Consider the following 24504-nt stretch of genomic DNA (forward strand, 5'->3'; position numbering starts at 1 on the left):
ATGATACGGCATGCCGCAAAATGGATTGATAGCCTTCCTTATTTAAAAATCCCTTTTACCCTGTACAAATCTGCCACTTTACAGGCCCCAAAGCAGCACCAGACAATCACCTCACCTCCACCGTGCTTTACAGATGGCGTCTCTTCCAGCATATTTTCACCTGTTTTTGGTCTCACAAATGTTCTTCTGTGTGATCCAAACACCTCAAACTTTGATCTCTCTGTCCATAACGCTTTTTTCCAATCTTTCTCTGTCTAATGTCTGTATTACTTTTGCCCATATCAATCTTTTTATTCATTTGTCTGCAGGTGAAACTCGAAAAATTAGAATATCGTGCAACTTATAGTATATTCCACTTAAATATATATATATATATATATATATATTATAGCCATAATCGTCAAAATGATTATATCAAAATAAAGGCTTGAAATATCTCACTTTGCATGTAACGAGTCTATACAATATATTAGTTTCACCTTTGAATTACGTTGAATTACTGAAAGTAATGAGCTTTTGCACAATATCCTAATTTTTCGAGTTTCACCTGTCTATACCTGTATATAGTGAGAGTGAGAGAGAGAGAGAGACAGAATAATGACGCGTTAATAACAGTTCGCATAGGCGGGGTTCCCGAGCATATTAAGGAAGTTGCAGTCTTTCTCATTCTGCAGTCACTCTCTGAACAGGACAGACCGAGGAGCAGCACTTCCCTTAAGAGGCATACCGAGGATTCCTCCAACAGGTGTAGCTGGCTGACGCGCTGCGAGGCACGCGGGTGGATACGGCGGCGGGTTCTGGAACAGAGAGAGCGCTTCTAGAGTCACCTATGGGCGAGTGTTTGCGTAAAGCTTGCCCGTGCCTGGACGCACTGTGGCAGATGATCTTCTGTGAAAAAAAGACTCCTCCTGAAGCAGAAGATCCCAGAGCCCCGAGTCCGGTCCCCGCGCCGGAGCCGGTGCCCGAGGGCGGCTCCATGTTCAGAGCGCTCTGGGCGTTTGAGTCCCGGCACCCCGACGAGCTGTCGTTCCAGGAGGGAGATCTGTTCAGCGTCATCAACCGCAGCGGAGACTGGTGGTCCGCGCGCAAGATCGAAAAGAACGGCCGCGTCCTGGAGACCGGGATCGTGCCCAAAAACTACCTGGAACGGGCCGAGTCCCTACAGATGCAACAGTGGGTGGTTCCGTTTTTTTCTTCTTCTCCGGAACACGTTCAGAAACAGGGTGATCTTTAACTTTGTGCGCGGTGGAGATTTGGTGAAGGAAACGGCTTCTTAATCCGAATGCACTGTGTCGATCCCAAAATGACATGATTTGGTTTATCATACCGGCCTTATTTTTAAATTCCAACTAAATGATAGGGCGTCACGAAAGAGCAGTGCATTTACAAGCTTCCCAGAGAGCCTGTTTAACAAATGCCCTGGTGACATTGTTGTCGTCAGGAAGCACTGTGAAGTGTAGCCATAGAGCCAAAAGTAAGTAACTGAAGGTTCAAGGTTCAAGGCTTTTTTTTATTTTCCACTTCTGTATAGAACAACTGTGCAGACACGTTGGAATTGTTGTGCAGGGCTCTCTCGGAGTCAACCGTATGGGAAATAAAGATAAACAAAGGAAATGTTAATAAAGACGCATGTCATGTAGTAGCACACAGTTAAAAAGTACAAACCACAGCTTCAAAAACTAGTTGTGCACAGACACGTGTTTACGGCAGCTCGTTGGTAACAATTTGCATTCCCTTTTAACATAATCTCTGTCTTCTTGTATCTAAATGAAGCCTATAATATTTCAAGCTGAGGTCAATGCATCTATTCCTGAGGAAGAGTCCAATTTGAAACATCAATTTAACATATTTTCTATTAAAAAAACAGAAGTACGGGAATATTTGGGAGAAACTATAAAAAAAAATGATCTCACTCACTGCCAATAGAGTTGTGGCTGAAGCTTAAACGAGGCTAAAGTTAAAAATTGTGGAACTTTGAATGCAGACGCAGCGTGAAGACGGCTGTGAGGGCATCGTGCAGAGAGGTTACAGTGGTCAACCTAGAGCCAGCGTCCACAACGGCAGACAGCCATGAGGCAACATTTAGTGAAATAGGCAACCAAATTGGGCCAGAGAAAATTTAACATTGCATCAGTGGTAGTAACATACTGGACATCATACATCTGGATCCACTTGGTGTGGGGTGGCCTCCCCCAGTCTCTTTCGTCTTCACATGAGAGGACATTTGAAGTTGGTATTTCACAAAGAACCAAAAAGAGAGATACGGCTAAGATGATACCAGACATATCTATGCAAATCATGTCGCAATAAAAACAACCAGAAGCTTCCTGTAAAACATTCATCAGATAAATAGGTCAGTCATTAGTCTTCCTTTCTAACCTGGGGGGTTGGCACAGCGGTGTCAGCACTGTTATTATAGACACGGGTGATTATGAAGGATGGTTTGTCTCTGTGTCAGCCCTGTGATTGACAGGTCCAGGATGTACCCCGTATCTCACCCCGTGTTACCTGGCATTCGCTCGACTGCAATCCAACCTCTGTCTTCAGTCAAGGCTGTGAGAAAAGCCAATAACAGCGTTCATAATGTCTCTGAGCTGTGAAGCAAGCTGTGACGTAAACACAGGCCGCCTCACCACTTCTTGTTTTCTATCATTCTATTTCTTTCTCTTTGTTTATTGCTTCAACAGAATGGGAAGTGTGTAAATGTGAAGTTATTCCAGCATGTCAACAGCTGCTGAAATTAAATATAGTTACTGAGTTACTGTTTGTACTACATTCAGAATTTAAACATTTTACTGAGAAGATGAGCTCAGTGTTAGCAAATTTTTGTTGGTTTTGTGTACTGTGCTGCGTACTATTGATACACCTGCAACACTTTTGACACGTTTAGCTACTCTGAAAACGTTGTTATACCTTTAAAAACTCTAACCAGATACCAAAATGACTACAGGGATACGTTGTCTTCTTATCAGCCAGATCTTGTAAACCGACTTGTTATTGTGTAGTTAAGGTTTGAAACCATGACAACACTTCATTTGTGTCTTTTTGTCTTCACCTAGGTGGTATTTTGGTCAAATGAACCGCTTTGAGTCCCAAGGCCACCTGCTGGGCTCAGAAAACGACGACGGAGCTTTCCTCATCAGACAAAGTGAGAAAGACAACGTTGGATACGTTCTTTCAGGTAAGAGGCGGCGCAGAGGTCGGGGTGAGAAACCCCCCTCAATGAGAGAGAGCGACAGCTGGGTCCTGCAGCCAGAGTCACTGCAGAGACCGAGGGAGTTAAGAAAAATAAGAAGTGCAGGCTGCGTTTGTTAAGAGAATGCGATGTGGGGGAAGTATTGAGATTAAAAAAGGGAAATGGCCGGCCCGATGATTTTGTAGCTTGTTGGAAGTTTGTGCATTGATATGCAGCATGATAAAATAGATTTACCACACCCTTATCAGTGCAATAAATATAAAGTTACAGCCAGCAGAAGAGAGTGTTTCGCCTTGAACAAATACTGAAAACAGAGAAAACAGCAGCCCAGAAGCTCCCTCATTAACACAATACATCTCATTAGTTTCATCTGTTGAAAAAGCGAAAGTGTCGTCATTAACGTATTTCCGTGGCTATTGAGGCTATTTTGTATTTTTTGGGAGGGGGCTCATTAAAGTCACGGCGTCTCCACTGGTCACTTTGTAACTGTATGGTGTTTCTTCTCATTTAACTCTCGACAGAAAAGAGACATTTCCAGAAAGCCAAACGAGTCCAATGAGGGGACAAAGTCTAGTGTGGTAAATAAAAAGAAGGAGGGAGCATAAAAGTTTGGCGTTCTAAAACCCAAACACTAAGTATTAAATGTTAAAACAATGCTTTCTTCTGGTATTACAGTCACACGGCATCTATCTGACGCCCTTTGAAAACCCAGCGGCACAAGCAAATAATGCCCGTGTTTAGTGTACTAATCAGCTCCTCTCAACACAACCTAGTCCAAAGTGCAAAATATAAAATATAATAAAATAAATTAGCCAAGTTGTAATAAACTGAAGTAAAACTTTAACCAAGGAAAGATTTGGAGGAGCAGTGTTGTGAGACACACAATTAGGAAAATCTCAATTGAACTACAGTCACAACTTTACATTCCTGTTGGATTATTGAATGTCGCTTGTTATTTTACATTTCTTTGGAAATCATCTGGTCAAACTACAAAGCCTTGGTTACAAATGAAAAGCTCTACAGTGCTTGATTTTGACTTTGTGCATGTATTTCCATCTCTCGGCAGTGAAGTCAAGCAGTCGGGTGAGGCATTTTAAGGTCCTCAAAGGAGATGGAAGTTTTTTTTACGTGGACTACAACAAGAAATTCAGTTCTCTAATTAACTTGGTGGAGCACTACTGCTGCAACAGCCTGAACGACCTCGGCCCACTGGGAAAACCATGCAAGAGGGTAGGACAAGCTCCGTCGGCCGTGTTTCCATCGCCTTGCTTGATCATGGTCATTTTTGCAAAATCCTAAAAAACGTTGTCTGGTTCTGTGGTGAGAAACAATAAGTCAGCTCCTCTCAGTCCTAGAGAGTGGACCCAAAATGATGCCAGTGATGAAGGACGAGTGACTCGCTACTGAATAAAGTTACATGAACACCGTGGTGGAAATCAGTGGATAATGTCCTCGTGGGAAATCCAAAGTATCTTGAACTCAATTGTGATTTGGTATTTATTACAAACTAACATCATTATGAAAAATCATAAAGAATCATCAAACACGAGCTACATGCACAGACAGGAGCTTAATGACTCGATTCAGCTGAAAGGGGACAGTTTCCTACTCACAAGAAAGTCTGACCCTTTTTCTGGTGTAAAGAGAAACTGTAATAAACATCAGGGAGGTTTGTGTCGTCCAATCAGAAGGACAAAGCTGCCCCGCAGGAGGAATGGACCCCCCCCCCCTCATTGTTTGACAGATCCACCAAATAAGTCGTTTTCGAAGTAAAATGTCCAAATATTTCCCATTTTCAACATTTTCTCTTACGTGATACACGCGGATGGCTTCTACTAAAGCCTTACTCGTACTTCAAAACTGACACATGGTTCACGGGCAACCGCAGACAGTTCTGCTAAAAGCGTGTCCACTCACCACGATACCACTTGAGTGGCTGCACGCACTCGTGCACATGGTGACGGTATTGTGCTGACAAACAAAGCCAACGTGAACGTCCTCTGATGGCGCCATTCAGGTCACACGGCCCCCGGTGGACCCTTGCATGCTCGTTGAGACTACAACTTTGGCTTCAGACATCTGCGATTTATCAGCATTGTCAATCCAGTCAATGCAGAAAATAAGTACTTGATAAAGCGGTATCAAACTGTAAAGATATAGCTTTACATATAGCCAATTTCCCAATTTTGCAGTGAAATAAAAAATAGTTCATTACAAACTAACTTAACCTATTTATGTGGCTAGGGTGTATGCACTGTAACTGTGTCCCTTTATTTAGTCCCTGTGTGTTTCCTCCTTCAGAAAAGGCCCAACATCACAGATCTGAGTCACTTCACAGTGGATGAGTGGGAACTCCCGAAAGAAGAGTTCACCCTGGAGGAGCAGCTGGGCAGTGGATACTTTGCTGAAGTCTACCGGGGACGCTGGAAAAATCACATTAATGTCGCCATCAAGATCATCAAAAATGGTATTTCGTCATCGATGTTGATCTAAATAAGCTAGAATTGTTACATTCATTTTTCATCACAAGGAGTTGTTTGGCAAAACCTTGAACAAAAACTGGGGAGATGGGCGTAACATAATAAACATCAAAGGAAGCAGTATGTAGAGTTCTTTGCCGTTTTGATCCTGTGATCGAGTCAGAATATTGGGTTCCAATGATTTGTTGTCTGTAAACCAGTAGGCAGACTAGTTTCGTCCCAAGTGTTGTCTAAGAATACAAGTATGCATTTTCAAAAACATGTTGGACCACATTTGATCGAAACTAATGCGAGACGGAACAAGAATGCTGAGACATTTCAGCATTGTTAATTGCGACCGAAGTAACACACCTATGCAACAATTAGTATAATTACTTCCTGGTTGAGTTAACATCCATCATCTATAATGCCGTGAATAAAATGCTAATCTCAGTTTTTTGTTAAAACAATCACAAAAATGTGTTATTTTTGTGATTGTTTTATTCGTTATTTTGAACAAACACCTTGAAGAAGTTTAATAATGTGAGCTCTTGTGTAACCTTGAATCAGTGGAGACAACGTATTGAGTCATCCTTCTCTGGACAGGAAGTAAAAAGCTCATACGTTATTTCCAGCTTTCACTGTCTACAATGTAACTCCAGACTGAATTTAAGGGCAGTTTATTGTGGATGATATTTATGATTAGCGATACTTTTATATTTTGAGTTATGATAGTGAAGAGACAATATACAGTTCAAATGCAATGAAACACAGGATTCTCTGGTAGTCCGCTTCCTTCTATTAGTTTATAAAGCGTGCTCAGTGGGACCATAAGGACAATATTTTAGTAGCTTTAGCGGGTAATTTTCATTTGAATTGTCTAGACAGTAGTTTTTATTGAAATTTAAGTTACATTATAATAAAGTATAATGAAGTATTGCAATATATTGACTCCCAACCCCTCTATCATAAGTTGTTTTTTATTTACCCATTCTTGTCAACACACAGCTCTTCTAGATAAACCCATTTGTCAAATTGTCAAGATTCCTTGGTTTCCATCTAATGCGTCTTGCTTTTTTTCTCTCCTCTGTTCCACTTTATCATCTCACCCCCCCCCCATTGTCTTTACGCCTGTGTCCTTACAGAATCGGAGTTGAACCACCGGGAATTTCAGAGCGAAGTTCAGATCCTGAAGTGTCTGCGCCACCCTCACCTCATCTCTCTGTTTGCTACCTGCACAGCCTCAGCACCTTACTACATCATCACCGAGCTGATGGAGAAAGGCAGCCTGCTCAGCTTCCTCAGAGGTACAAATCCTCCTCTCCTTCCTTTTCTAAATCCTCAGCTGACATTTTTCCCGTTCCTCGCCATCCCTGCCCTTTAGGAGGTTAATGGCCTCTGGCCTCAGGCCGACACTCAAACCCCTCACAACCAACACATTGGTCTCAAATGCACTCATTCATCGTCACATGGACAAAATCGGAGAAAATGGGCGAAAAAATGCCACTGTTTGGGGTCTGATTCTCGAGGGCGGCAAATTTCTGTCCTTCATTTTCTTTCCTTTCATAGGTTCGGAGGGTCGGAGTCAAGACATCGGATCACTCATTGACATGGGTGCCCAGGTGGCTGATGGGATGTCGTACCTGGAGGAGAAGAACAGCATCCACAGAGATTTGGCAGCTCGAAATGTCCTGGTGGGGGAGGACTACATCTGTAAGGTGGCAGACTTTGGATTGGCCAGAGTGATCAAGGTAAGGAAGGAAGTCAAATGAAATGTATTTTCGAAGTCAAATCAATGTCGCAGGTTTTTAAGACAAAAAAATGTCTCATCCAGGAGCCGTTCTACATCACAGAAGATAAAAAGATTCCCTACAAGTGGAGCGCTCCTGAGGCCATCAGCCACGGGATGTTCTCCAACAAGTCAGACGTCTGGTCTTTTGGTATCTTGCTCTATGAGATTTTGACCTTTGGAGGAGTTCCTTACCCAGGTTGGTGGTTTTAAGATAAGAAATAAACATCTATAGTTCATAGCAGATTCAAACAATTATACAAGGTGATAATGACATGAAATATCAAGCTAAACTCCTTACTTAGGGACATAATAATAATGTCACTATGCCTTAATCCAAGAATAAACAGGCTTGCTTATTCCATGTGAATGGGCCCCTAAACAGAGAGGGTGTTAACTTTCTAAATCACATGAGGTCCCCTGGTAATATTAGTATATGGATTAGTATTAAATCACAACTAATGCTTAGTAAATTAAATCGAGAAAGCCTCCAGTCATAAATACTAGATATACTAACATAGAATTGAACTTCTGCTCCGCACAGCCTTCACCAACCAGGAAACCTACCATCAGGTCACCAATGGTTTCAGGATGCCAGCTCCGGCCAAATGTCCCGAATCTCTCTACAAAATTATGCTGAGCTGTTGGAGCGCTGAACCTTCCGACAGGCCCAACTTTGTCACCCTCAAGGTCAAACTGGACAGCGGCTCCTACGAGATGGAGTGACCACCAGCGTCCACCAGCAGCAGTGCAACGGACTTCCAAACTGAAACTACAAGGCCCAAAACAGCAAAGCCTGATGTGCTTTATTCAGTCCACTCGACCTATTGATTGTTTTTTATCGTCGATTAAACTGGTGACTTTTGAACCAAAGTTGCAGATATTTATCTGCCTCTGGCTGGAACAATGTCAGGAAATGCAGATGTGTTTAGTCTTCTTTAAAAGACTGAGCAGGCATTGAAATAGCTACTGATGACTTTCATCTGTCCGATCAAACAGCGAGAAGGAAAATAGCGAAACTATAGCAAAAACATCAGTTTACAAGGTAACACACGAATGCAAAACACCACTTTATAGGACAATCTCACCTAGATTTCTGCGTTTCTGTGGCGTTTCTTATCACTACGATCTTGACTAACAGAGGGAGTGCGATGGAGGCAAAAGACAGGCATTGGAAAGGGAAATGTGACGACACGACAACCAGGATACCCCGCAACACCTGCTGCTGATGGGCATGTCATCAAGAGCTATCAGAGCTGGCTGCTAGAAGGAGCTTGATTAGATAGAGGGAAATACACCAGAAGCCTTATGAAAACAGATTTATAAAGCTTTAACACACTCCTTTTCCAAATGCCTGACATGTTGATGAAGGCGATACTAATAGGCTGCAATGTTAAGCCTTTTGATGGTCAGTGATGGCCAGTGAGGGGCAGCAAATTCACACTTCTGTTCAAAATATATATTTTTTCCCATTCTTTCTTGTGAAGTTTTTGAAACTGTAAAAGCTCCAATAACAACATACGCTGTTTCTCTTCCAAATTGGTTCCTCTGGTGAGAGCTTGTGGGGTTCCCCCCAAAAACAGGTTGCTAAAAACACTCTCTCCAATAACGTGGTATCATCAGTGACAACAGGCTGATTTGGTATCGGATACCAGTATTTGATTTGACCCTGGGGAGAGGTGCCTTTCAGTCACACGGTGAAGCATCAATGCTATTCTCAGAAACTTAATATAAACACTGTGATATTTTCACAACAATATACCTTAGATATTAGCTCATAGAAACTTATAATACATAATCAAAACTTCTAATTAAAAACAAAAAAAACGTAACAAAACAGAATATTTGGGGGTGTCCAGGCCTTAATTATTCAACTGTTCCCTCGTTATTCCATGACATATTAAGCAGATAAAGGCTATACGGCCTCGATTCAAAATGTCGACTTTGCTTTTGGTGGCTGATCCTTGCAGCACTCAGCATGTGGACCACAGAGGTGTTATTGGAAGTGAAGGAAGCAGTTGTTAGGCTGAAAGAGAGTCAGGCACATAACAGAAACATGAGGATCGGCCAATGTACTTCCAGGCTCACCAACACCAAAAAGCGCCCTGACTGTAACCTACAATGAAATAACAAAAAGACACTGTTCATAGTTTCCGATGGGTCACACTGACTTCAGAGCTGCTGAAATGATTATTGAGCCTTTAATACCAGTTAAACATGCACCATCTGATTGTACTGATATGGATCTGTGACGATGATCGGGGCATCTTTTAAAGCTTTAAAGATCCAATCGTAGACTCATAGCCTTGATGCCATCTGAACCGTGGGTTTCATGGTCCGTGGACTTCATGGTTGTCAGACTCATCCATGCTGCGAAAACGTGTAGAGCAACATTTACCGAGAGGTCTGCTGCCTTATCGAAGCACCTGCCGCACCCACACAACTACTGTAAAAGTGTTGAGGGCCAGCTGGTGCAGACACGTTGAGTAATGTCCTTTGTGGAGGGTTATCTTTGTGTTCTGTTGGTTTTCATGCCATTTAATGTTCAATGATGATGTTGTGAATCTAAAAATAATATTATTATGAAGGGAAGTCTTCTGTGTGTGTGTGCGTGTGTGTGCGTGTGTGTGTGTGCTTGTGGGTGTGTGTGTGGGTGTGTATCTGTGTAACAGAGTAGATAACACTTCACATTTGACCCATATTCTCTGTCTGTTGTTGGGTTCAAAATGTAAGATGCCTTATAAGCCAAAATATCAAACCCTTCATGAAAACTAACACAAACATTATTAATGTAAGTAATATAAGTATTCCATTCTAATATATGTATTCAAGCCGAACGATTAACCTTTATGATCATGTGTACACATTTGCTGTTTGATGCGATCCAGGAGAAAGTAAAGTGCACTCGGGTCAGTTCAGGTCTGATTAAAAGCTTGCTTTTATAAACTCCCTCCCATCTGAGGACCTTATTGCCCTGCCGCCTGCTGACAAGGCGAATCTGCTTGGCTTTCGTGTTCTCACTCGCAGTGAGGATTAATCATCGCTGACTCGTGGAACAAGCGAGTGAAACAAACGTCCACTCAATTCCCCAGCAAAAAACAGCCCTGGCAATCCCATTAAAATAATCTGGTTGGATTATGTTTATAATGTGATGAACAGCTCTGTGTGAATCCTGCAGCTTTCTGCACACTTGTGGAACAGAGAAGATGTGGAAGTGGATTACAGACTGGTTTTGAGCTGTGCTGACAGCGTTTAACAGCTAAAATCCTTATCAAGTGTTGTCACTAGATTGTAGGTTGTTTTTTGTATTCCCTGCACAAAATAACTAGTGGCCACAACTTATGTCATCAACAGTTCAGTCGCTCACGCGACAACAAAAAATAACATTAAAAGCAAACAGCTTATGCATTAGGATTTGTTGCTAAAAAGGCAGTGATGGAGTAAATATTTCATGAAAATACTTAATTCAAGTAAATGTTCTGCAAAGGAAATGTCTCTTCAGTAAAAGTATGTGTGTATAATCAGTAAATTCTACCTCAAGTAAGTTAAAGTGTGCGATTTAACCTTTGAGCGGGAGTATGAGTGGAACCTCAATAACTCCTCGGAATGACAGCCAATCTTAAGATAGCAGCTCCCTTATCTGAATGTTTGGGCTTGACATTTGTACAGTGAAAGGACGCGGCGAGCCGTCATCCAACGTCATCAACTATCCACAATGGCCACACGTGCACGTGGCCTGAACCGCTCATTCAATGAGAAACGCTCTGCTGCTGCATTTTGGGTTTACTATTATACCTATTTGTGATAAATAGAACATGCCTGACATAGGGCCGCTCACTAAATGACACCAATTGGTGGCGTTTTCCTTTTCTTGAGTTGTATAATTGTTCAGAGAGCAACAGCCCAGCATTAGATCAATGGAAGCTATGAAAAACTGGCTCTCGGGACGAGAGAACTTCTTCACTGCAGTAAACCACGATTTCAATAACTATAAGTGGATGTTTTAGTGCGTCATATTTTTTGAAAATTGACATTTGAGTCTTTTGGGAGGCCACGAATCACACATCAGTGAAGATCCCGGGACCGCGTGCACTGTCACGCCGACGGACGGGGAACCTCCGCCTCCATCCATGCGACCTTTGATCTACTGCATCCGCCTCGAATGTAGGCCGCAGCCAAGCTAAAAGGAGTAGCTGCGTGTCTGCGAGGTAAACAGCTGCTGACCTTTTGACTTGGATGCTACTTGACGCTTTGGCCCAAACACAAGCCACTCCCTCGCCGCACATGGAAACCACCAGTGAAGGGTTGCTGCCCGCAGAGGGGAAGCTGCAGATGTTGGGTCTCATATACTGCACAAGATCTATCCGCCGCTGAGGGTTCTGCAGAGCGGCAGCTGGTGTGTTTTGTAGCGGATTTACTAATCTGAGGGTGAAGAGAAGATTTCAGGTGGGTCTCTGCATGAGAAAGGAAAGTGTGTGTTTATCACCAGGGAACCTTTCAGTGGGATTCAATGAGGTTAAAGTACAAGTAGATGTGATTACATTATTTGGCATTTCCTTCTTTTGAATCCTTCGCTTCCAATCCTTCCCTTCCTTTTGTTGTTTCCTTATTCTTTCTTTTCTTTTTTTGTTTTCTTAGCTGGTTTACTCCCGTCTCTTCTCCGCTCAGTATTTCTTTCCCGATTCTCTTTTTATCTCCTTGTTTGCTTCCTTTAGTCTTTTCTCTTCACTCATATCCTAGATCCTCCTTCATTCTATCATTCTCTCTTTTCATATCCATCTCATGTCCCTTTTCTCTTGGTTTCTTTCCTAGATCCATGTCTTTTTCCCTTCCTTCCTCATTTATACTATATACTTGTTCTCATTCAGTATGTCCTTCCGTGTTTCCTCCTTTTTTACTTTCCTCCCCCTCTCTCTACTGACCTCCCTCTTTATTTTACCCCTTTGTTTTCTCATTTTCATTTATATTAACAGTTCTCCTCCTTTCTTTTACTTGTCCTGTTTTTCTTTCCCTCTGTCTGAGATGCCCAGATGAAAAACCTGCAGAGAGAGTGAGAGAGAGAGGAGGTTGGAGTGGCGTTTAGGTTTGAGGGAAGAAAGGGAGGGGCAGGCTCTATAGGACTTAAAATCAACAGTGGGCGGTCCAGACCTTTCCCCTACATCGCACCGACCGTCCAGCCTTATATAAGCTGCGTTTAGCTTCCCTTTACACAACGCAGAACACCAAAAGTAACCATATAAGAAATGTCCTCTCTTTACTGGGATTGTGGCAGTTATACTGCATGCAATATCCCACCAGGTTAAAGGTCAGCAGGTCAGATTTTCGTCACGGCTTTTTTTCACTTTTGACAAAAACAATTTTAACAAATTGAGATTCACATTTGACAGTTGTTTACGGTTGCATGACAATGAGTTCATTTCACTCAGGTGTAACTGACCCTTCACTGAAGTCACCACTCATCAAATCAAGCTATTTGTAGCAGTTGAGCAGTGGTTCATGTGGCTTTGATAACTTCATGTAACTGAAAGAAAAAAGTAGTTAAAGTAATTTATGTAATAAGTGGCCTACTGGGAAGAAAAATGCGACAATCTGGCAAAGTGTAAAGTCGGCCTGTAAGGGAAGGTGAGCTTAGTGGCTTTACAGGGACGTTTACCGTACATATTTTTGGCGGTCGTGGCTCTACTCAAGCACATAGGACATTTGACTTTTGAGTTGCTACACACACTCAGTGTGTCTTTCTGTTATCAAACATATTTAGTAGCCATTGATGCCACCATATGTAGGATCCATTTGGGAACAATAAAATGATCTGTTGCCAAAGAAAATCCCCCAAAAAAGCATTCAAACAGGGAGACTTGTGTTTTTCGATTTATTTCCCCTCGCTGTAACCTTGTGATAAGATAAGCCTCAAAAAACAGTGAAGTGATGGACACACGGTTTCTAATAATAGCAGCAACAGTATGAACAAACTGTCCTTGGGTTTATTGGGAAACCCGTTTCCCTCCTTTGCTTGATAGGATGTTGAACTCAGTTGTTACATTGTGTATTTCCTCCACGTCAACCCTTACTCTCTGCTGGTGTAGTTTTTATTTTTGGTAAAAGGCCTCTCTCTGATCCTGCTGACTGACCAGTGCATCTTCTGTTTGCCATCATATACCAGTTTATTTCTACTAAGCTACTATGCTTTGATGTTATTATACAATACAGGACTGCACAATGAAACGTAGCTGTAGCTCCCTGCACAAGCATAGAAAATACAATACAATCAGCTATTTAAAATCTCTCTCTCTCTCTCTCTCTCTCTCTCTCTATCTCTCCCTCCATCCCTGTAGATGAGCGACTCCACTCATCTGACAACATGACCAGCGTCAACTCTCCAGCATGTTTGCTTGCCCGTAACCACTTTTATAAAAGTATGCTCCATTTATTTATATGCAATTTTTCTTTTGATAAGTAAAAGATTCTAAAAATAATTAGTTATTGAATCATCATTATTGATTTCCACCATAATTGCAAACGAGAAGATTCTCTGCTTTATATGATTTTTTAATTGAATACATTTGGATTTGGGATTTGAAGCTGCAAGCTTAGGTCAAGAAAGTTTTAGAGACCAAAAAAATAATCACCAGTGGAATCAATGTGTGATAATTAGGGCTAATAAATATTTACTGAAATATGTGAATATAGAAACCATTAATTACGCGCCCTGGCTCGTTTATCTGTGTTTTTCTCTCTCAGACTCGCCCCCCGGCCACGAGAAGATAAAGCCTGTTGTGGATGTGTTGAGCTGTCTGAACCACTCCGTCACGCACAATCCGAGACGGTTCACCCTCTGGGTCACCATGGCAACGCCTCCAGGTAAAACGCTACACACAGACCAGGTACACTTGTCTTAAAGGAGGCCTTCTAACCGCACGAAAAAACCCCACCAGTGAGGTCTGATCCTGCGTGTTCAGGTCCGACTGAGTCAATCCTCCAATGTAAGCTTTTTTTTGTAAATACATCCCTACTCCATCCTGATAGACAGCGGGTCACTGGTTGGTTTGTTTACAACGTAAGCGATTGAACAAACTTTGAGGTCCAGCTATAGAAAAAACACCTGGAACACATTTGAAAAAGTAACCTTTTTTGGCCTTTTCCAGATATTCTGTACCATATTTGGGGATGACCACCAACAAAACATATTTGCACTTGGTTGGTTTGTGTTGTTTTGAGTTTGTATCCTTATGGTTAAAATGCGCTTATTGTAGGTTGCTTTGGATAAAAGCGTCAGCTAAATTACAGGTGAATTAAAGCCCAAATACCGGAAAACTGTAGAAAGCGCTAAATATCTGTCTGACTTTGAACGCTACAGACCGTTGTCCTCAGCAATGAAGTAGATCAAATGTACTGTTCGAGTTTTGTGAACGACAGACACTGCTTTGCAGTGAGATCACTGGGGAGGCTTTGATCTCTTTAAAAAACAATTCCTGAACTTTCCGATTTTTTGGCCCTGGTGTGAAAATGTGCTAAAGTATCGGTCGACAAGCAAATAGAGTGATTACAATGACCATGCAGTGTACTCAGTGACCGGGACAAAATGCAGTGTCAGGAGCTGCTCAGCAGGAATCTCAACTCCTGCCAAATACAACAAGCGCATTACGTTATTTCTAAAAAGAAATATGATTAACCTCTTTGTGTTTCTTTTTTTTCCCCAGGATTCCCGAGTGGCATTAGGAACAAAGAAGTATGGGTCAACGTTGTTCTGAACACATCTTCTGTTCACTTGTCCCCCTCCAAACCAACCAGCCCTGCTGACCGGAGCGTCAAGTAGAAGAAAACAAGCGCCCCTCATTGTTCACAGAATGATATGGAAACTTAAAAAGCGGGTTCCCATGACGTCCCCATTCTCGAGGCCTCTTGGCTGCTCGGGATTTGACAGCCTGAGTCAAACGGACAAGCTCGGACACAGTGGAAGATTCCACAGTAAACAGGCACATAAATGTAACATTTACTGTCAAAGCCTGTGGGTGCAGTGACAAATGTTGATTGAATACAGTTCCAACCTACGTTTCTGAAAGTGTGTACCGTTAACAAAGTCGGATTTGAGTAAATACTACTTTCATCTCTTTGATGGAGCAACGTTGTTCAATTGGTGAGCGATGTAAATGTAAAGCCATCATTTCAGTGGAACAGTACTGTGAAAATCCACAGTTTGTGTAAAGAAAGATTGTTTGCAGCGGGTCTTAACTCCAGTCCCTACACAAATTAACTAAAGATAATGAAATACATACTATGACTCCCAGCACAAATTCACAGAAGTGTATTTTAAAGTGGTGGTTTTTTTTGTAATATGGAAGAAGGAAGCCGGCTGTTTAGCAGCTGTTGACAATAATAAAGGTGACTGGGAATATGTCATCATGAACAGCTGCACCATTTCCATCATAACTCATCACAAGTATGTAAACATTGCTAATATGAATATTTAGAACTGCAAGGATTAGTCGACTAAATCAATAATCGATTAAAAGAAACTTGTTTTGAAAACTAATTAAGAAATTTGAACAGGGATGTAGTCAGCTATTCAAATTCATTTGAAAGTAACTCTACCTATTTGTGTTGTAATGCGATAGTGCTAAAACAGACCATAAGTCTTATGGTTCGGATAGTACCACGGATCTAATTACTATAGGAGTAGGAGGTAACTAATCGGTTTTCTTAAAACTATCATGTCGCCCAGCAGTAAAACCATCAAGTGGAAGGCAGAACAGATGTCGTGGAAGAGAGGAACGAGGTGTCTGTAAACAAGGGGACAAGTTCCAGGCAAGGAGATGAAACCGCCTCCTTCTCTCCTACTTTCCAACGAGCCACCGTGCAGCCGGTCACCCGGAAAAACTGCAGCGTGGGGAGGACGAGGGGCCGCGCCGCTCTTCAGATGAGCCACAGAACAAACCCTCCAACCTTTCAGCACTGTGGTGCAGGGGCCCCCACTTTGCACTATTGTTTTCTCTCGTTGCTCGGCTTCGTGCAGCCAAACAGACGGCAGGGGGCTGAATGGGGAACAGCGGCGCTTACACAAATCCATTTCACAGTCAAATGGAAAGAGCCATGCGTGAGGATTTGTGCTGCAGCGCAGTCAGCGGGGACAGTAGAGGTTTTCTGCTTCTGTATCGTCAAACCCTTTACTGTGTGAATGGAGCTTCGATGTGCTGAACCACTCTAGTAGGCTTTGAATATATAACTTGCCCGACCACACGACTTGCTGTTTTATTTCAGTGAACTCAGTCAATGTTGTAGTGAGGAGTTCATGGAATAGATGGGTATACCAAAAAAAGTTTAGCTTTAATTATGCCTGTGAATCAAATGACAATTTCTTCATAAAGACTATTAAATCGGCATGTGAAACAAGGGCATATAAATCGTTAGGGCAGCGATATAAAATATGCTGATACCAAAATATAACAAAATCTGTTTTTGTACCGTTCAATAAAATTGAAACAACTTGAATCCAGAAAAAATAGATGAGTCATGAAGCAACACCACATTGTCGGTACGTTTGTTTAAGAAACTACAGGAGCAGGAACTTGACTGGACGCCAAAAACATGAAGCTAACCTCAATATGCAACCGGAAGCAAGTGCGCAACAGGCAAAGGTTAAATAGGAGAATCAAAGTTGCCCAAATGTGACCAGGACTGGTGGTGTAGAGGTGAGTGCAGGGGCCAAAACCCTCTGTAAGCGCCAGTGGGTTCAAATCCCACTCCTGCCAAGTTGTGAGTGCACTGCCGCGGAGATAGTTGTTGGGGCATTGTCCCCACTGGTTGTTTCAGAGAAGTGAACCCTGGGAGGTTATGCAGAAACACAAGGCACGTTCACTTGAGTTATGATGGCATTGTCAGGAATGATGAAGAATCTTTTGAATGATGATGAATTGACCAAATTTGTAGTTAATTTGGTCAATTCTTTACTTTATGTAAAGTTAATTGCTAATTAAGCTTTTATCACTTATTAGCCATGCTACGTAGCCTATAGGGTTCCACCTTTTTGACGGGAGAGAAGGCCGGATGAGTCAGTAAAGATGAGCAGATGTGTCTCATTCAGTGGTCACACTGTCATGAAACTTATTACAGCCTCTGAGGGCATTTTTCAAGACAATCACATGTTTGTCTACTTCAGGGCATCCTGTGGACAACCTTAAACTGACAGTCTGGCACAGGGTGTAGATTTGTTTACCCTTTTTAGTGCATCCACCCTCCAATTCTCTGTTACATTCAAATTCAACTCACTTGTGCCTTTACCAATGCAGGAAGGATGAATAGCATGGTTGATCCTCCAAGATGCACCAATCCGTCTCTGGGGCAATATCCCATTATGATTTTTTATAAATGTCAGTTACCCAAAACTAAAAAAGGAATTAGGAAGAGCCACCATGTCCCTTGAGGGTCGAACCCAGATAAGGTTTAAAGTACAGAAATTTGGGGTATTTGGCATTAGTGACAGGGACGTGTAGGTTGCTCCATCTAAGATCATTCCAGTCATGTCATGGGAAAAAAAATATTGTGAAAAAAGTCAAAATATGTAGTGTCAAAAAATGTCACAGAAAAGATTTTTTTTAAATAGGTAAAAATGTATTATAAAAAAATATATGTAAGGTCAATATATATAATATAATATATTATATTATAGGGCCGGGACTCGATTAAAAATATTAATTAACCTGGGAGGTTCAGCTAGCTAGTTAGCTTCGTGCTAACGCAATATATATTCCTCGCATGACGTCACTGTGTTAAACACCGCTACCGAGCTGCGACGCACACAGGGCTGCAGTGAGGACACACAACCAGGACGTGGATGAAATCACGCACATTTTATCCTAAATAACTCATTGTGTGAAGTTTTGAGGGGCTTTTGAGTCTTTCCTCGAATCACTGACCCCAACAAACTAGGTTCATAGATGCATCTCAATATATACATACTGTATGTTCTAATACATTTTAAATCACTCTCCTCGTGCAAGGCGCGTCTGGTCGGCTCGTTATATCAGGTTGGAAGAACGGGTCAGGTGGGACAGCGTCACAGGCTGGACTTTTGGTGATCCGCATACACTTAGGGACTGAAGTAATGGAGAATTCTTAGTCACAAAATCGAGGGATTGTTGCCCATTTCTTTATATGTTTAACCCGTAACAATACTTGTTTTACATCAAGAGTAATGATTTTATATAAAACAAATTAAAATCAAATAGTTACTCATAAACGGTCTGGCTCAGGTAAACAGTCACTGTCGTACAGATAATTGCTTATTTTACCCAAATAAACTTAATGCTTACCTCAAAAACAGACAAAAACAAAATTGTATTGACATAACTTAAAGTACCTTTATTTTAAGCCGTGTGGTATATTCTGCTTCAACCATGGAACTTTCTAAATATCTAACTAACATGCAATTCACGGTTCCTACGCAGTAGTTTTGCTGAAACCATCTGGCGCAGTGGGGAGATTGCCCAGTTTGATTATCCTTAGAGACGGCTGGCCTCCAGATGTAGTGGGTGTTTAGACAACGAGCAAACAGTTACTAGCCCACATGCCGGGTTCAGCAGCACCAGCAGCAGTTTGAGGACGTGAAGTGCTGCTCTTTGTGTTTACTGTTCCTGGAATAGCCCTGTAAAGAACAAGTGAACCACTGCTGGCAAACACCGACTCAGTCACATCCTGGTCCTTACAAGGCCATTTAAACCAACTGCTATGGAAAAGTTGAAAGAAAAAAAAAAAAAAAAAAGTAAACAGAGCTAAATGGTCAACATTAAAAACCCATGCAAACTACACTATCGTAGCAGAGCTTTTTAAAATACTGCACAATCCTGCTCTTAATGTGTGTGAGGAGCACAAAGACAAACCTGAAACAGAACATTAGGCTGCAAGAGTCTTACTTTATTGCATTTGCAATCACAGAGTGACAAAAGTGGAAAGGTTTTAACAAAGGCATGTTGATGTGAATGCACAACAGGGTGTCTATGCAACACAGTATACAAACACTGTACAAATGTTCAAAAAGGATTTTTCAGTTGCATCACAATCATGTTTTTGTATTTATTTGAAATTTGTATTTTTCTTTGTCGTCAATAAAAAAAATTAAAAAACAAGGTTACATAAACAAATCCATGTAAGGCAGCCCTACAACTACAAATAATATATATTAAAAAAAAAACTAAGGTTGTAAATGGGACATCGTCCCGTCACCTAGCGTTGGTCGTTGATTCACCCCCCCGTGAGGTGCAGCTTGGCTCAGGGTGAGACTGCAGGAATCAGGAGGAGGTGGGGCTTCCTGCATCGCTGCTCTCATTCACCTGACGTTGCATCACCATCTCCCGGGCAACGCAGGTGATTTGACCATTTGTCACTGCTCCTTGGACCCCCGCCCTGAGAGACAAAGTAAGTGAAAACCCGTTCTTGACAAAGATTATAAAAGGGTGTAACTGTCAAAACCGTACACCGCAAGTTGTTTACACAGGGACAAGTCATATCGCACAACGCAACCACAAATACCATAAAATGGATTACAATAAAGAGGGTTGGGATTATTTAAACCAGTTTTCTACAAACTTCTGCCACCACCTCAAAAATAATTTTTACTCTGGACCATTTGACACCAATGGCTTCTAGCAAGTAAAAAAAAAAAACCACTATTGTAATACAAGTAGCAGTGCTACGTTCGACAGATAGAGGTTACAATGGTTCATGACAAAAGCCAGTTTAACCCGTTTGCGTGACTCGTTTACAGCAAATGCCCTTGTTGAGCAATCTACTTGGCATTTTAAGAAGGCTTTTACTTACTTCTGTTGTGCCTCCTCAGTCAGAGGGGTCATCCCTGGCTGCTTCCCAAAGAAGAAACTGGACCACCAATGTCCAGAGTCCTGCTTGGGGAGCCCTGAGGTGGCAGATAATGAAGACAGTTCATAGCAATAACACAGCACCTACGGTCCATTTCACTCAAATGCTCTTGAGTTTGTCGTTATCAGTAGTAATTTAACATAGTCACAGGAGTGGACAAGAGGTTTGGCATTGCTCTGTAAACCCGAGAGCAGACTGAACATTACATCGACCCAATGGGAGTGTGTAGAGCAGGGGTGTCAAACCACATACAGCCCACTTCGACCGAACGCGGGCCAGAGCTTTTAAAATCATAGGGAGGGGCGGCGCAGACGGTGCGGTCGACATATGTAGTGCAGGTTGAGCGTGTGTGTCATCAGCTCCACGGGTGGGGTGGGTGTGGTTTCCCCCTCTCCAGTAACGGTGCAGTTTGCACGTAGGCAGCGGAATGACCAGTACCAACACTGTGTGCCATAATTAACTTCTAGGTCAAGCAGTTTCTCAAAGTGGGTACAGCTTGGCATGTATATGAACCACGGGGAGACTTTATTTCAATAATGACATCTGGATTATAAGAGTGTAAATAAATCCCCATATTCTTGAGAAAAGTGAAAATAAGGACTCACAAAGAAGCTTTTCCACAAATGAAATGGTGCATCTGAAGTTCTTTAAAACAAAGCCGAGATGAAGACTTAAATGTTACGTTTTCGATTTTTTTGGATACAAACACACACCTGGATGATGAGGGATGACCTCTCCAGTGTACTCCGAACTGCCACAAGAGCTGCTACTGGATGTAGAACCGATGCGCCCTGCAGAAGGGAGAAATCCAGCAATAAAAACGGCTGAGCAAGTGGCGGAGTAACTCTGCATCAACCAATAGGAACAGGCAAAACGTAAAGAGGGAATGAGAGAGGGACTCACTTCGGTAGTAGTCGTTGGTCGCCACGAGAGAACCACCTGCTGGAATGGATGCCATTATACTGTAGTTGGTCGCTGTACCTGATGGAAACCTGGAGTAAAAAAAAAAAAAAAAAAAATGTTTTGTCATCAAGACTTGCCGGGATACTTTAATCATCACAAGGCAAAAGCCCACAAAGTGTTCCAAACATTACAATACAACGATTAAACGTTAGTCTTTGCTTGGTAAATGTATTACACAAAGGATGATGGGGATTAGCCTACGGATTTCAATCAGTAAACGAATACATTTCACCAGACAATTTCAATCATAATGTAATGACGTCAGTCACGTTTTGCAGGGGTCTTGTTTACATGAGATTGTCAATGCACCAAAATGACATTCTGAAACATGAACATAAAGAATCTGGCTTTAAATATCATACCAATAAAATGAAAGCCTAATTAAACCAATTGTGTGCCAAAAAATAGCTTTCTAAAAAGGGGATAAAAGCACTAATTGTGGCCTTTTCGCCCCCGTAGCGGGGACATTTTGTCTCCAACAAAGACCACAACAAAATCAACGGCTAGCGTTGTTGTGGCATCGCGGCCGGCAACATGGCCGTTAGTATTCGGTGGGGAAAAACACAAATAGATATATAACGTTTATTCTTCAACATTTAACCCCGCACCCTCCATAACAAAGACGATGTAACGTTAGCGGCGTCCGTTATCATGGTACGTTAGCTAACGTTAGTCAAGCGCCACTCACGTTAGCTCAACCACACCTCCTAGACAGGATATAACGTTACAAGCAGAAAAGATTATTCCTAATAAACAGGTTTGTTACCGAAATCAAGAGAACTCGGTACCAAACCCTGAAAACATACCTCACTCTTAGGCCCACCCCCAACAAAATTCTGTGCTACCACCATTTTATAACACGGGTAAAGCCTCACCTTTTTACGGGACCAAACGTGCTCGATGTTTCGTAGCACCCAATTCAACTCAGTCGGCGAGGCTGGGGGAGTAAACGCTAGGCGACGGGGCCCATTTGAAAATAAGTTTTGGGTAAGCGTAACCCTCCAAGGTCCGAACGGATGTCGGCGATGCTTCTTGTCGGCTAAAGGCAGCTCGCGAATTTATATAAAGGGTCGGTGACGTGTCAGTGGGCGGGGCGTATAAGACAAAACCGCGAATAAAGGACCGAGAAATGGGACGAAAAGTCATTACTGGCCGACGAGAGATGGTGGGCGGGGGGACTAAAAAATATTTTTAGTACGTTTCCAAAATAAGGGTAAGAAATCAAACTGCATGAGCCTCAGACATTAACGTTTGGGGTTTAACTTTTTCTTCATATTGTGTTTAATTTATTGAATTTCAGTTATTTAGTTACCATATTTTCCTGTTTTCACCACATTTCCGTAACATCAGATTGCACAGATTGCATTATAGTTGTCTTAAAATTCATTAATAAGGGCCAGTGGCCTCTATTGTTTCTACTGTTTGTACAGTTTCAAATTATTTATCGTCATATACAAATTACTTGACATATATATAATTAAAAGTGTGAAATAAAGGAATTCAATATAAAAGTAAAATCAGTATAACATGTAAATAAAAGCAATTGAGTTCTGACAAATAGCTCTACATGATTTTAAATAATTTAACTGCTCAAACCTTGAGAGGAATTGCTTGATCTATTTGTCCGTGTGAAGTGTGTTGGAGATATGTAACGTAATTAACCACACTTGTTTCAATGTCTACACTACATAAATACTCAAGTGTTCAAAAGTATCCTCGTTGTCGGCAGGATTCGAACCTGCGCGGGGAGACCCCAATGGATTTCTAGTCCATCGCCTTAACCACTCGGCCACGACAACTTCGAAAAAGGCTTATGGTCAAATTACTCAAGACAACTATGAACACTGTATGTCATGCATCATTGGGTTTTTAAATGAAATAGCATTGTGTTAAATTGACGGTGAAAAGTAGTCATCAAAATAATGACGAAAGTACAACAGTATTTAAGACAATGCTTTTTCGTGTCCAGTCGTGTATAGAACCAGACTTCAGCTTCTTTCAGGGGTGGCTGAGTGCGGCGACTTTGCATGTTCATTCTTAACAATGTGTTTTAGCTAACATACCATGATAACGGACGCCGTTAACGTTACATCGTCATTTTTATGGAGGGTGAGGGGTAAAACGTTGAAGAATGAAAATTGTACTTTCTTGTTACTTGTTCTGTTTGTATCTCTACGGTGGAAATGGACTTATTGTAAGTCGCTTTGGTTAAACGAAATGACATGTAAAGTAATATATCATAATAATAATAGGAGCTACTGCGTTCAATGAAGGTAGGACGAGCATTAGACCCTACTACTGACGATAGCTATCCGCCAGCAGAGTGGCGCAGCGGAAGCGTGCTGGGCCCATAACCCAGAGGTCGATGGATCGAAACCATCCTCTGCTAAGTTTTTTAAATTTAAAGGATCGATCACACATCTGCAACCAATGCTCCTTCAGACAGGGACAAGGATAGGACCTAAAACCTTCGTTCACAGGCACATCATTAAATAAATAAAGAAATGTAGGTGAACAAAAATGTTGAAATAAATACATTATATTTATTTGTTTGATTGATTTTCAACGTAGTTTTCTGTATGGATACATTCATTTATTTCCATATTTATTTTAAAAAAAAATATTCTATATATTTCATCATTTATTGTTTTATTCATTCTTTTATTTATTCATTCCAATAAGTATTTCAGAATGTAAATATTGTGTATTTATTCCTGTATGCATTCATTTATTAATTCATACTTAAGTCATTTTCGTCGTGCTCTTACGCCGGCGCGACCCTTTGGGAAATTCTTTAGCTAAAATCCCTAAAACGATTCCCATTCATTCTCTATGGTAGTGCTAATCCACTACGGATGTAATATATCTTTGCCCACTAGTTGTGTTGTAGAGCTGTGTTACCAGTCAGTTTGTGATCAAGTTGAACGGCTTAAAAGTTAACGTTAACTCTTAACGTGTACTAACAAACATTCGTCTCTTTCTGCGTTGTGGAATTTATTGTAGTTTAGCAGTGGAAACCCTAATGTTAAAAAGAGTCCCCGCATGTTATTAACTTGGGCCCAAAAAAAAAAAAGGAACTCCCCGTCGGGGAATCGAACCCCGGTCTTCCGCGTGACAGGCGGAGATACTGTCCACTATACTAACGAGGAAGGGCATATCTGGCGAGGAAAAAAATAGGTATTTATAGATTCAACCCCAAAACCGAATGTTTTAGCTAAAATCCCTAAACC

General features: G+C 41.6%; 2 protein-coding genes, 1 long non-coding RNA gene and 2 other non-coding genes across 5 annotated transcripts; 2 read left to right on the top strand and 3 right to left on the bottom strand.

Annotated features, from left to right (window-relative positions):
• The first annotated feature begins 687 nt into the window (after positions 1-687).
• ptk6b (PTK6 protein tyrosine kinase 6b) lies at positions 688-10960 on the top strand. The gene is made up of 8 exons (XM_037478973.2): positions 688-1173; positions 3060-3181; positions 4263-4426; positions 5498-5663; positions 6801-6962; positions 7225-7406; positions 7490-7643; positions 7989-10960. Exons 1-8 carry the CDS (start codon positions 830-832, stop codon positions 8168-8170), a joined length of 1476 nt encoding a protein of 491 aa, XP_037334870.2. The 5' UTR covers positions 688-829; the 3' UTR covers positions 8171-10960.
• A 675-nt stretch (positions 10961-11635) lies between these two features.
• LOC134132823 (uncharacterized) lies at positions 11636-16966 on the top strand. Its single transcript, XR_009957005.1, has 4 exons — positions 11636-11890; positions 13777-13857; positions 14183-14302; positions 15142-16966. It is a non-coding gene; the product is annotated as an uncharacterized LOC134132823 (long non-coding RNA).
• Positions 16967-19330: 2364 nt separating this feature from the next.
• ppdpfb (pancreatic progenitor cell differentiation and proliferation factor b) lies at positions 19331-22334 on the bottom strand. The gene is made up of 5 exons (XM_037478986.2): positions 22150-22334; positions 21215-21303; positions 21025-21102; positions 20255-20348; positions 19331-19840 (listed from the first exon to the last, which is right to left on the bottom strand). The coding sequence occupies exons 2-5, from the start codon at positions 21267-21269 to the stop codon at positions 19726-19728; spliced, it is 342 nt and encodes a 113-aa protein (XP_037334883.1). The 5' UTR covers positions 21270-21303; positions 22150-22334; the 3' UTR covers positions 19331-19725.
• Positions 22335-22991: 657 nt separating this feature from the next.
• Positions 22992-23073, bottom strand: trnas-aga (transfer RNA serine (anticodon AGA)). Its single transcript has one exon. It is a non-coding gene; the product is annotated as a tRNA-Ser (tRNA).
• A 1278-nt stretch (positions 23074-24351) lies between these two features.
• Positions 24352-24423, bottom strand: trnad-guc (transfer RNA aspartic acid (anticodon GUC)). The gene has a single exon. It is a non-coding gene; the product is annotated as a tRNA-Asp (tRNA).
• Positions 24424-24504: the final 81 nt, after the last annotated feature.

This window comes from Pungitius pungitius, chromosome 1, assembly GCF_949316345.1.
Source record: "Pungitius pungitius chromosome 1, fPunPun2.1, whole genome shotgun sequence".
Taxonomy (NCBI): domain Eukaryota; kingdom Metazoa; phylum Chordata; class Actinopteri; order Perciformes; family Gasterosteidae; genus Pungitius; species Pungitius pungitius.